The following is a 14,305-nucleotide window of genomic DNA, read 5'->3' as shown; positions in this document are numbered from 1 at the left end:
TACTCTGATTGTCGGGTCTCAACTTTTCAATCCTATCCGGTGCCTGGAGTTGCTCTAGCTCAGAATCAGTCTCTGGCTGGCTCAGCTGGTACTGCAATGCACGGCCTTGTGTCATTGCTACTCATCGTTGCTTTAAAAGCACTGAAGCAAAAACGAGGAAGCAGGCTTGTTACGATATATGAATAAACTATTCACTAGTAAATATGTGCTTTACAAATGTGATATCATGATGCTGTAATGACTGCACATTGGTAAATCTGCTTTATGTTATGTTGTGTTATGTTATGTTATATGGATTTATAAAAAGCGCCTGACTGCCCAAGGGTCTCGCAGCGCTCAAAACTTTAACCATAACATCCCACAGATGGGATGGTGGAGCTAATAGGGCAGTTTAAAACAATCATGCTACAAAGAAACAGCATCAATGTGACTGACAAAATACATTTAAAACGAAATATACCAGCTCCCAAGCTTGATGATGCATTAGAAGGAGAAATGAATAAGAGGAAGAGGGAAAACTGCCACACCGGCCAGTGGGGTGGGAGAATACTTGTCATCTCAGGCGAGATTGACAGTGGTCTGCAGTGTAAACACACCGTGCATTGCCTAAACCTTTGCTTTGCCTGTTACAGGATACACAACATGGATCAGTACCTTACCTAAACGGTTGAGCACATACAGACAATCAAAACTACTTGATATATACAATTTCACACCTTCTGCATTTTTAATGTAATTATAGATTTGCCACACTTGCCACCTACTGCACCATCAGAAGCACAGTTTGCATATTAAAAAAATAACTATAGACCAAGTGGCTAACACACGTCTTAAAAAACTGCACAGGCTGAGCACTGTTGCACAACTTTGCAAAAGTTAACAGGCTAGTTTTCAGTATTTGATTGCTATAATCAGGCATTAAAAGGAGTGAGAGTTTTGTCCAAATGGTTTTAACATGTCTAATGGATGGACTGGGGGGAGGGCTTTTGTCTGCTTTGGGAAACAAAACCCTAAATACTTCAATGTAGTTCTGGCAAAGCGGAAATAATGACTTCCTATTTGTAATAAAAAGTTTTGTTTCAATACTAGCGCCAATTTATGGTTATATCGCACTGTCCTTAATGTAGCAGTTATGTTGAGATGGCACTGAGAGGGTTTACAAGAATACTAGAGACTTTGCGTCTGTTTTTAAAGTCTGATGTCTTCCGCCTTAAAAAGTTTTCTAAGTAAATATGGAATTGTAATGGAATTCTGTGTGCGTTGGGGGGGGTGGTCCTGGATACAGGATATGAGAGACAAAGGCTGTAAGAGTCTGAATTGCAAGGGGTGGCCAGGATGCCAACATAGTCAGAACGGTAGTAGGTGCTAGGAGTGCCTACTCATTCTGTGCCCAGTTTTGCCTTCTTAAACTTGACTCAGCTGAAACTACTGGATCTGCATCTGCGCCTGACCCTGCTCTTGGTGAACATAAACCCAGCATTTCTCAACTTCCCCGCCTTCCTTCTGCAAATGTAGTCTTTCTTTCACACTCTCGCCCACTCATTCCTCGCTGCTTTTAATCGGCCATGTGATGCGCCTTTCCAACATCTCCAAGCGATGGCACCTCCGCCATTAGTCGGAGTTTATCTGCGGTGCATACATTTGCACCTCCCACACCCGCGCTACTGTTTCTTGTTATATCTTGTGGCAGGGAGTCCTGTTCCACACCTCGTCTCCTTTCTTTCCACCTGCTTTCGTTCCCAATTCTTTGCAGAGCGCTAACCCGGAGATATGGCCTATAAAGGCCTCGGACCCTAATCTACGTTTGCACCATTACACTGTTCTGATGCAATAAATAAGAACGTTGGGGTTTAGGCCCAAGCTACCTCAGAAACTATCCCCTCGCTACTCCTCCGCCAAAAGCTTAGGTTGTGCTTCATCTGCTAAATTCACCAAAAGTGATGGAAGGCGGAGACGGGTCCCTGTGTGGGCAGTGTCTGGAATACAGTCCACTCATCTTTGAGGGCACACCAAAATCACCAGCTCCTAAGAAAACTCGGGAAAATGGGCCTGGACAAACAGGCCTTTGAGGGTCGGTGTTCCTTTCTCCAACACCAGACGAACTCGGATATATTATTTTTGTCTCTCTGCATATGTCCCCTTGTTCTTTTACATCGTTCACCTGCCCTATCTATAAGGGTACCACAGTTTGCCCCTTACCACAGTTTGCCCCTTACTAACTACCTCATCCAGCAGTATGCATAAACGCATTTTATTTGTGGAGCAATGCGGCGTCCATAAGGGAGCAAGTACAGCGACACGGGAACTCAATAACATAACCAAACAATCCAAAATAAACCTCTTAGTCCTCACTCACTGGGACTGGGTCATAACCGCATGCTTCTCCCACTACCACTCGTGAAAATGTTTGCTGCTGCATCATCCGAGGAAGTACTCCATCTATTGTAAGGCCCATACATCTTCTGTGTCCGCTGCAGTGTTCACAAGAAGGGTCAGTACCTTTGTTTTTAAAATCACATAGTAATAATGGGGGGGCTTTGTAGATGTGTTTGTTTTGACATTAAAATTTACAACTTGAAAGAGCTTGAACATTTTACTGGAAAATCTAAACTTGAAACCGTTCCTTTCATAACATAAAGAACATCGCTTCCTAGTGGACAGTGACAGACCTTTACCAATGGCTAACAGTGAGATCACAGATGCAAGCATAGTTCTCCAGTTATGCACGCCTCTTGGATTACCACTCAGTTAGCAGGGAATGTCTGCCGCCAAGTATGATGGGAACGCCTGGAAAGGTGGCAAGGGAAAGGTAGGCTATAGTGTATACATTATTCAATTACATGTGAGAAAATTATACAGTAGGAATCAAATGGATAGATGGCAGTAGAGGGAGCCAGAATGAATCTCAAGCACATGACCTGCAGTAGTCTGTCCATCCAGAGAATCAGCCCTGCGAGTGGTGGTCACCTGGGCAGTGGTGTAATGCAAAAGGATGCCCGCCTCCTTCCTATCCCCCTGCAGAATAAGCCGAGGAATCCTTCAGACTTAGTATCTTTGAGATATTCATATGTAGAGCTTTCAAAAACTATTTAATATGGGGAAGGCCAAGTGGCTTTCTTGTAGATTACTCCAAGGGCATGTGCCCTAGAAATGGACTAGTGCTGCCTAGGAGCTGATGATATGCCTAGGAACACCTTCCGAAGGTAAGTGGAATGGAATAATATTTGCTACTTTCCAAAAAATAAAGGTTGCCATAGAGGCCTATATGTTTGCTCACTCTCTCCATGGATGAAAAGCCGGAGTACTTCCCCAGTCTCTTTTATCAGGTCAAATTACATGTCCCAAATTCTTTCAAGGAACAAAGTGCGAGGTCTTGTGACCGAAGGCATAAGGCCCATAATAAGGTATGGAATTCTTTAGGACGTAAAGAGGGAAGTGAGCATGGTATGTTAATATGGAAACAGTGTATGGCTGTGGCACTAGCGGCACACTCTTCTAGCTGCAGCGAAGCCCAGTGGAAATACAATCTTCCAAGTGACCAGGATAACGGTACAGACAATGCTTCATATGAGGACAGCCAACTTGACCGGCATATTCATATCCAACAGTGTATGGAGTTCTCTGAAAGCAGGGTGCATGGGTAGGAAGCTTTATGTATGGTACTCGCAGCCTTTCAGTAGGCACCAATCAGCACCTAATAACTTATGAATAAATCAGCTTCAACACCCATCCCTATGAAAGAGCGAGTAAAATAAAAATTAATTTGTCTTCTTCAGTGTTCAATACCAAACACAAAGCAAACATGCAACTGCATTTGCAAGTTTTTGACTGATAGATTCAGAGGGCTATATACTAAAACCGCAAAGTGCAATCCTCAAGCTCAACAGTTAAAGGGAGAAGTAAGCAGAACCACCGTCACTTGCCTAAGACAGAGACATCATCCTGCTGTTGTATAATGGAGGAAGATACATACACAAAGTCTGTCGGTCTTCAGTAATTCGACTGGTATTCTCTTGCAAGGGCTGTTGTTCTGGATGTGTCCAGAGGGTAACCAACGTTCTGTTGGTGCTTAAATAGGTCATCCTGGGGAAAGTCATATGTAGAACTTATCCATTCTGAAACCCTTCGGTTCAGCTACCATTCTGGCACGGAATAAACAGACCTTGGTGATCCTCAGCCGTAGATTCACGACCTGCCTGCACAAATGAAGAGGTGGGATCCCTTCCTGTAGCAGGATGTTGCTGACGTGTTTGGTACCTCCAAGAATGTTCCCTTAGAGAATCAGGAGAAATCACTTTAGAGTATTCTAGGATGTTGCTGTCGAGGTGTCTTCTCTCAAAGGCTTGGCATGCAACTAGAGTGATTATGTCACTAGAATAAGCATGGGTAGCCAGCAAGGAGAAAAGTGATGAACTAGAGGCAAAGGAAATGCGTGGGCCTAAAAATCTGAAGGTTGTAACCAAGTTCTTCTGTGAACTTCTCCAGGATGCATTAGTTCAGTCGAGGGGTCACTCTCTAAAAGTGACATAATTAATGATTTTATTTATATCCTTATCCAAAGCAAGATGAAGCAGCAATACTTTTATGATGCTGTTCTCCCTCCGTTTGTATGAATGTTGAAACTGTCTTTGTTTTGATGCTTGCCAGGCTCACAAACAGTAAGCTAAAAGCCATGAGTCCAATAGTAATCTAGTCAAGAAAAGAATGTCGTTCATCAGATCAATGGCCATTACTCGGCAGGAGTGGGGAGATCTCAGTTTAGCAGAGTACCGATAAGCTTGAGCCATTGTTTCAGGAGAAGGAAGGAACTAAGACGATTTACAGAGACCTTTAGGACGTTAAAGTCAATGATGATCTCCAGACATGTGACCTGCTCATGAATGAACACTTTTGAAACATCTCTCCTGTGATCAGAGAAGGCATGACTAAACTTTGTCAGCAAGTTCAGGGTGGCGTCTGTTCTTTTGCTCTAGTATGAGTTGTTTCTATTGTACTGGCCTTTGTGGTCTGGTCATAAGTGAAAGCGGTGTTTGTTTGGAGACCCGATGTGTCATGTGCCTATCAATGAAGAAACAGAGTTCCACACTGAATAACATGGGAAGGACCTTGGCTTTCTGAGTAACTGACATATTTCTGTTGCTGCATCTAAGGGTAAATATATCAGTTACATTCTACCATTACAATTTATGAAAGCAATCTGTTAAACCGATAAATCTTTTATCCCCTATCAATTGTTCGACCCATCCCTAACCTCTCCAAATGTGGTTGCTTGATGGAACATTCTCTTACTAACCCCATCTTCTTGTTCTGACAGAGACATTCTCTCTGTCATGTGGAGCTCTAAGGGAGTTTGCATATTGATCCCATATTGGCCTTTTCTGATTCACAATTTAGCAAATATATTTCATAAAAGTATAGATCAGTGAAAATACAACATGGCAAATAGCTCCGATGGCAAATTGAAATGCCACTTTCCGCCAGTTAATTGGAGGTAATCGGTGCTAGCCAAACACAGGTCAACATATCTGAATTTAGTGTCGTCTATGAAGTTAAGGAGATTCCACAGCAGAATGATACCCGAAGGCTTGTCTGACTGCTCATAGCACTGACTTTCAGGACACAGTTAATCTGCACTTTCATTCTTTATATGTATGTTGACAGGTCTTCTTGGCAAGGGGCTTTTACTTAGCACCTGCTTCACATATCCAAGGATCAAGAATTTTAAAATGCTTCCAACTCTATATTTATTATCAGACTGCATGCAATAGGTATTACCATTACACATCCATTCACATTCCATGTATTATTTACAACTGGAATAATCCACAATTTCCCTATATGCATACTGTTGTTATTTCCTTTTGTGTTTAAACTTAGTAACATGCTTACAGGTTTTCTTGTCTGTGTTTACATAGGTTCAGTGTAGTCTAATTTAATTTGCATGTTTTAAAATGCATTTAAAACATGTTTCGTGTGCTTGTAATATGTAGCATTTCAAACTGCATTTTAATCTCATTGCTTTTTCTATACTCTTTTTAAATTCGTTTTCAAATACCCATCGGTTAGTTAGTTTAACAATAATAGATTGTGAACACAGTATCAGAAATTTTACAAGTAGAGAAAAAAAGGAAAAATTCTACCTCTGCCAAGAGAACTCCAGTGAAGTTCACGTAGCAAATGATGCTTGCTTGTTTTCTAAGCTTAACTGTTAAATAAACTCATTAAATATATATTTGTCAGTGAGGGGTTAACTTTTGCTAACTCTCAGAAAGCGTGTGTATTTAATTGTCATTTTTCTCACAGCTCTTGCCCGTGGAGGAAGAATAATGTGACTTTTATCTGTGTATTGAAAAACAAGCAAAACACTGGAAGGGCTCAAATATCCGTGAATAATAGGTGCTGGCTCTACTTCTGAAACGGACTGATGGCTATCTGTTCAGAGTCTTTCTCATATGAAATAGCTCTGAACAGCAAAGAAGTATCTTGAAGACAACCCATTCATATACCTCATCCTCAAACATTTCCCACTGAAAGTCCTTAAAGTGACCACCTTGTAATCTATATCTGCCATTCTGCCATCTCCAGGAGCAGGACTGCAGAGTGGTGGTCCTGTATCTGTGCTTGGAATAGAGACGTTTCACCTGATTTGAGGATTCTCCTCTGGAGGAGTGGGCATCCAGTACCAACAGGGCTACTACAAGTTCCTCTGCTTTGGGCATGTGACTCCCCAGGATAGAGAGCCATTTATGCATACAAAACAGAAAACCTGCATGTAAAAAAAAAAAATTCAAAAGTGACCCCTTTGAAAATGTCTGCACTGTTGGTACCGTAGTATACATACAGATTATAGGGATAAATAAGGTCCCCTTACGCCTATTGGTGATGCAGAAAGATGCTTCTGTCAGGGCTACTGACATGCTTTTGAAATGTGGTGCTGCTGCCACTCCTCGAACTATAGACCGCCTTGTAACTGATATCTGGACCTAGCAATATGATTGGTCCTAATCAACTTTAATGAGTAAGGCTAAAAGTAGATCAGAGGTGTTCCTTTCTCACAACACAGACCCCTGCTAGTCAGAGAACCGTGCCCTCGGTCTACCTATGAAGGAGCAAGCAAGGGGTTGACGGGGGAGTAGTACACAAGTATCTCTCTTTAGCTCCAAACAGTTCTTGAGGTTATGGACAACAGCCGCAAACATAAGACGCACGTCCAAATGAGGTACATGAATATGAGGCAGCCGACAGAGGTCATGTTGGATGGAATCCTTGACTCATGTCAGAGAGACAGTCTTAAACTCTGAGCCCCTTGGGCATGAACTAATTGCTGGAGAGAAATAACTAGTAAAGGGAACGAGAAGTAACAAGCCGAAGGACCGTGAACACAAAAATGCGTAGAAAGAAGTAGAACTGAGACCCAAGTTTGTGAAGGGTGCAACGAAGAAATGAGGGACAAATGAGTAGCACATAGAGGGGTCGTAAGTGCACTATAGGACTACACATATATCTGTGGACTGGTCATTGTTCCCAACACCATGTTCGAAGGACTGGGATGTAGAGCACCAAACTCTTGAAAGTGACGTACGGTTCAGCAAATGGCATTCTCAGAGTCACATGCACAGGCCGCCTCCCTCCTAACTTGCCTGTCATTTTGGATACAAAGAGTAGAGAAAGTGACACACTGTGCTTGCAGTTACTAAGGGGTGGCCGGCTCACCCCTTCGTTATCCTTAGTGGAGGGAGTTAAAGAAGCCTGACAGTACAAAGACCTGATGATGGAAAAGAAATGAAAATGCTGCTAATCTGCTACAGTCATAGTAAAACCTCTTTGTGACATCAAGGCAGCTGAAAAAACACATTTTCAAGGAGTATTTCATTCGACTGAATAGACAATCTGTAAACTCCTCAGTCCCGTTTGGTACTACTGTGTTGAAAGGTCTCCACTTCCCAAACTTGTCTACCACCCTGACTCATAACCCAGCGAGCCTCAAGGCCACACACTGCAGATCCCCAGGGACGCCGCGCGCTTTATACATTTCAAAATGCATTTCTCTTCACATAAAATCACCTGCAACACTTTAACTTTTTCCCCATATCTTTAGCTTGACATTTTCTTCCATTTCGACCCACTGCCTTCTGAACTAACTTTGTTCCTATTGCAGGTCGGTGCTGATTACAACGGAAAATGCTCGGATATCATAGCCGGTGATTGTGACATTTCCAGGTCTGAATCTGCCATCATTGCCCCCTCGCCTTATGCCTATATTATGCCCAATCACCGCAGGGAGGGGAGGATGGTTCAGTACTAGACACCTGCCTGGAAGGACCAGAACTGGAGGGCTTACCTCAGTCCACAATGTGCCAGCTACAGACAAACTTAGAGTCTCCCTCTCCTTTATGATCTCTAACTTCTCAAAGCTGTGTTCTAAAGGGGAAGAGAAAGATTACACAAGCCATGGGACCTTTGAAAATGGACAACTGTGAAAAAATAGCAATATGTAAAAAGAGGCATGTGTTTAATGCTTCAGAATGTCTCATTGATGATGGAGTGTGCTAAAAAACGTCTAGTTCGTTTGCCGTACCATTTACCCTACAGCTGCATTAAGACGGGCACTTTATAGAGTGGCGAGGATAGTGATGGTGACAAGGAATGAATGGAGTGACTGCTCGTTTCACACCACCACAGTGTACCGTGGTTAGCAGTTTTGGACAGTGAGAAGAGCACATGGTACAGAAAATATTTTGCTATTGTACTAGAATAGCCATTCGTAACTAATGTAAGGTCCGTGTTCAATACCACCGCCCCACCCGTCCCCTCAGTAAAGATTAATAGGCACAGTCTTGCAAGGAGGCCATCAACCACAAAAAAACATAAACCCAATTGATTGCAGATAAGAAGTATGGATCTCACGTTAGTAATACAAATCTTTTTTCTCCAAAAGGACGAGTGTTAAAGGACTGTATTGAAGACATTGCTAGATGCCTTGAAATAGCTCTTTAATTACTGGACAAAGGAATATATTGATTGTGTGTCCAGCCAATGAATCAAGCTGGATTTCACGTGTATGAAACACCTCTGTGTCATTTGGAAGCATTGATTTTTGGGGGTGCTCAAACTAAGAGGTTCTCTTCTTTTCCGTAGCTGGTCAAGCATGGTATTGAAGAACCTCCGGCTACAGCACTGCTTACAATGGGGACAGTGGATTCCTCAATTACTTGCCCCTTCACTCCCTGTGCTCCATTTCATGGCCATGTGGGGTACTGCCTCAATGACAATTAATATTTCTTTCAAAGATGTGTCAGGAAAGAGGAAAAGAAACAAGCATTACTAATACCTGTGTGAGTCCTCTGGTGGGCTTTTAAATGGGAACTCTTTGTATAAACCTTCCGGCACCCATTAAACTGGCAGCGATGGACTCTTTTCTTGTTTTCAGGGGAGTTCTCAGCTGCTGATCCGCCTTGTTCACTGTCACTTTGCCCACATGTTATGGAGCCAGCCTCTGCTGGCTCTGACGCCCCCATGTCAGGGCTGAGAGGTGCCTTGTTTGTCACCAGTTTCAATGTAACCGTTCCATCAAGGGCTGCCATAGTCTGAGAGCTTTTCACAAGATGGCGACCAAGTTCAGGAGAGGAAGGAGGAGTTAGAGAGGTGACTGCATTGAGCTGAGCCTGGTTCACAGCTGTGTGGTTTTCGGTGGTGGGAAGGAGACGTAGACAGGCCTCTGACAACAGTTTATCCTGGGCTAGAAGCACTTCTGCACAAGGGCGCTTCTCGCAAGAGGTGATCTCCACAGGAATCAAAATGGGGTCCAGTCGCCGAACACTGGCTTCTGCAGCCTGGACAAGTGAGGTGTTGAGGAAACAGTCTAAGTCATCACCAAAAGTTTCTGAGATCTTCTTCGGCTCAGTTTGTAGATAGCGTTCTAGCTCAAGGCATGTCTGCAGAAAAAAAAAACAAGCATGAAAATCACAGCTTATGCAACAAATTCCAACGCAAGCAAAATTCATCCATTCCTACAACTTCCTTCAATAAAAACAGAGCTTAGTAACTGTTAACACCAACCCAGTAAAGCCTCTAGAACAAACTGCTTAAATCGATGTATTTATGTATGTGATATTTTTATAGTATAAACCTAGCCAAAAGGTAGCGGAGTGCTGTATGTGGTCAAAGATAAGCATAGAGTGAACAAGTAACAGGAGAGGAAGCTGGATTGTTGATGGTTGATGCATTGTAATGCAGTGTTCTCTAAAGAGGTGCGTCTGCAACTCCTTTTCTCTTTCTTTAACGGGAGAAGAGGTGAGGTGGACCTGAAGGATATGGGGATGTTGTTCCAGAATCATACTGGAAGCAACATTCAGACACAGTAACAGACGCTCAGCAAAAGCTAATTCTATCCCTTTTGATCAGTTTCACACCCTGCACAACATTTCCTCACAAAAATGAAGCACTGACATTTTAACAAGATTTCAATCCCTTGGGAAAAAAATTCTAAAGGCTCTCAAAAAGAAGAAATAATAAGGAAGAATGATTGTGCTTCTCTAATGTCATGTAGGGGGAGAATGGAAGCTGCTCAAAGGAGAGAGAACAATAAAAATACTCAGTGTCTACAAAAAGCTAGTTCTCTGCTTTCAATTGAAAACCTGAATTAATACAATTCAACCTCCAGCAGAAAGAATCCAGTAGGGTCATGCGTGAGACCCCCACTCCCTCGAATCCCACCCTCAACACACAAAACAATGGCAAGCACTGTACAAGAGCCAAAACTGGTGCCTCCAAAGTCCTTTATAGCACGGATTCCTGGAATGATGCTGACACACACCAACGTCAAAATGTTATGCTGCCAAACAGTGTTATTAGTACAAGGTGATCAGCATTTATCTAATGTAACATCACACTGTGGCACAGTGTGGAGACACAGCTGCCACTCTGTCAGCAAACTGCTGAACATGTCCCTTTTTGTTGTCGTGTATCCTCCTAATGACCATGTTGCATCATAATGTCGAGTGATGACATTTTTATCTAAGAGGAAGTTGACAAATCACACAATGAGAAAAGCAAGAAGAAAATTAAAGGGACTTCCTCAAATGAATAACAAGTTCCCGCAAACAAAGCTTTCCCCTTTGTTTCTAAGGGATGTTAGCAAAGGGTGGTGTTTGTCTAGAAGCCTATGCTGCTGCTCCTACACTTATGAGCAAAGTACTCGAATTAGTCAACAACACCTTACACCCACTGGCCCACTCTTAAGCAATACTATAGCCCTTCATAGTATTCTCCAAAATGGTTGCAGAGTAAGACCCAAAGCAAACCTTGATGTACATGCTGCCGATCTACAAGCGCCTTACACTGCTGATGCATGGAGGGCTGTGGTCTAGTGCAGTGTTGTCCAACCTTTTTATCGCCGCGGACCGGTAAATGTTTGATAATTTTTCCGTGGCCCGCTTGTCCCATTGTGTGACAAGCGGGCCACGGAAAAATTATCAAACATTTACCGCCCGCCACAGTGGGGCGGCCTGGTGCCGATTGATCCACGGACCGGCACCAGTCCGCGGCCCGGGGGTTGGGGAACACTGGTCTAGTGGATACATGGAGACATGTTTGAATCTTGGCTTGCATTGTGTGCAACAGAAATGTGAACAAGTGTAATATAAATAATATGCAATTTGTTTTCGTGGCACCATCCAATGTATCACCAGTTGCCTTCAACAGTACCAACGTAAACATTCTGCAGGCTGTGTTCTATTGTACTGCTTACCCATGCAGAAGGCTTCTAGTACAAATACATTCATTTGTTTAACACATCAAGTGGGCCCTCCCAATGCTGAAGGTGCACCGGGGATGCTGGGTTAGTTACACAGCATTTTCCTATTAACTGCATCAAAGAAACTGCATAATGATAGTGACTTAGATACTACTAAATGTCATGTGCAGTGGTGCTTATATGACTTGAATCAGGGGTTGTCAAGCCTGCTGGTTACACCTTCAGCTGGGTTGGCACCATGATAAGTCACCTGGGAAAAGGTCTCTGAATTATAACACGGCTCCTAGTTTTCGATTTTTCCTTTTTTTTATTTCTTTTTTTTTACAGATAAATGCAGACAGCTATAAACTGAATTTACATCTGCGATTATCATACAAAGTGATCATGCACGTGGGAGACCCCCATAAACCATTAACTCTCTCAGTTCTTCGCCCTCTTCCCTGCTTATCTATCCATCTATCCTGGAACATTGAACCCCCACCCCCAGGTTACAGCGGACATACTTATGAAGGAGTACTTCGTGTGTGTTTTGTGGGAACCTTTGAGCAGCACATTAATCGCCCGACAGGCATCACAGAGAAAAGAGAGGAAAAACTTTCCTCTTTGCTCATGAACCACATACACAGGAGTCCAGAGAGTGAGGGCTGCCCTTTTAACACATATTTTTTGTCTGTCCCACAAAAAAACAAAACACAATTGTCATCAGATAAGAAATTGAACTGAGCCGTCCATGTCCAGAATGCACTGAAACGTACATGGGACATCGTGAGGTCTAAACCTTTGCCAACCCTCTCCAGTTCATCTCCCAAGAGCACAAAAGTCCATAGTTTCGTTTCGCAGTCACGTGAGAAATTTGCTAAGAGGCCTAGAAGAACACACCCTGTGTAAACCGCAACCTAAGTATACATTCTTCCATCCTTCACACGTCGCTTCCTGCTGTGGTGCCACGCCCAGGGATCCTCAGAAAGGCAAAATAAGTTCATTCAGGTACACCTGATTTAGACTCTGCGCCACTCACACAAAGGCACATCTCGTTTAAAGCTCACAGAAACAGCCTTCCCATCAGACAGAGCCCAGGGCCAATCCCAAGGCCCCGCCACAGCACAGGCAGCTGATAATTCTGCAGGGTCTACCCTGGAGCCCCCACGTCATGGAATCACACTGGACAGGGAGGTGCTCGGGTGAACCTTTCACATGCACTTCCACCGCCCTTACAAACTACCACAGGAGGCTCCATCTGCACAGCTCAACACACCCTGCAAAGAATGCTCCGCGTCTGCTAAATGAAATGCCACCAAACTTTCTATCAGCGTGCCACGCTTTGTGGCGTGAACCAGCTCATTGTTTGAAGTACGGTTTGCGATTCTTTTACATTAGTTTAAGGGGTTAAACAACAACACATCGCGGTTTAGCACATCACACTGCAGGTTGTGGGTAAACACTGTGTGGAATCCCAGCAAACAAAACCGAGGAGAGAGTTGTGTGTCAAAGGGAACTCTTTCCGGTGCAGAGCAGGCGCGTTTGGTCTCCTCCGCCCCGTGTTTGTGTACAGGGTGCCTCTCTGATAACAGCCAGCCAGGGCAGGGAAAGAAATGTCCCACAGCGTTCAACATCCGCAAGCACTGGCTGCTCACAATGGCTCAGTTTGTAGAAGAGTCCACAGTTAAAAGTAAGAATTCATTTTTTATATGGACAAAGTAAAAGTGCGGCGCAGCATTTCTCAAGACCAAGTGCTTACTTTAAATTGTCCCTACTGGAAAATCAGTGTCAGTGCCACCCTCCTCCACATTCCATGCATCCTAAATGTATTCCAGCATATAGATCCCGTGCGTTACGTTGTTTCCGCGGCAGGGCCTCCCCAGCCCTCCCTGACTTCAGTTTCAGAAGTGATCTGCTGACCATCCCTCCTGTTGGCACGAGACGTGCCACAGACCGCCCCAGCAATGTGGCACGAGATTGAAGCTGCTGTCTGTGTGTCAAATCTAAAGAGGTGAAACCAAAAACCGTCTGGGGAGACCAGCTCCAGCTGACTATTAAAACAAAAGAAATGAGTGATGGGGAATCCAAACACTGGTAAGTAATGGGTGGACTAGAAGGCCTTTTTAGATATTTGTTTTAGAGAACCAATAGAATAGCAAGTGGCAGTGCATGTGCTCCCGTAAGCAAGGCTTAAAAATGCTCACATCAACAGCAACATACTAGCAGCCCTACCATTTGTTACAATTCAATAAAATTACAAAACTATGCTAGCAAAGTGAGTATCATTTCCTAATACATATAAAATGTGCCTATATGTCTCTGTGGTCTATGAAAGAAATACATTTACGTGCATATAGATAAAAAGCATTGTGTTGAAAGCATAGTTATATAATAGCAGTGGCTGTTGCATCAAGACCTTATTTATTTTTTATTAGAACTCTAAAAGATTTGGTCCTTTAACAGAAAAGGACACTAGAGATGAATGAGACATAATATCTATTTAAAAAATGACTTTATCACTTCGTTCCAGAGCCCGCAAGTGTAAAACTATAAAGAATGTCTGTTAAGCAG

The 14,305-nt window shown here is 43.3% G+C and overlaps 1 protein-coding gene across 1 annotated transcript in view; it reads right to left on the bottom strand.

The window, feature by feature from the left end:
• KLF7 (KLF transcription factor 7) overlaps window positions 1–14,305 on the bottom strand; it is a 196,964-nt gene that overhangs the window by 46,500 nt on the left and 136,159 nt on the right. Inside the window, exon 2 of the mRNA XM_069225971.1 lies at window positions 9,332–9,935. Coding sequence (XP_069082072.1) covers window positions 9,332–9,935 — 604 coding nt within the window. The remainder of the gene's footprint in view (window positions 1–9,331; window positions 9,936–14,305) is intronic.

The sequence above is a fragment of the Pleurodeles waltl genome, chromosome 3_1 (assembly GCF_031143425.1).
Source record: "Pleurodeles waltl isolate 20211129_DDA chromosome 3_1, aPleWal1.hap1.20221129, whole genome shotgun sequence".
Lineage (NCBI taxonomy): Eukaryota > Metazoa > Chordata > Amphibia > Caudata > Salamandridae > Pleurodeles > Pleurodeles waltl.
The sequence above is the reverse complement of the archived record's forward strand: the minus strand, read 5'-3'. Positions and strand labels throughout refer to the sequence as shown.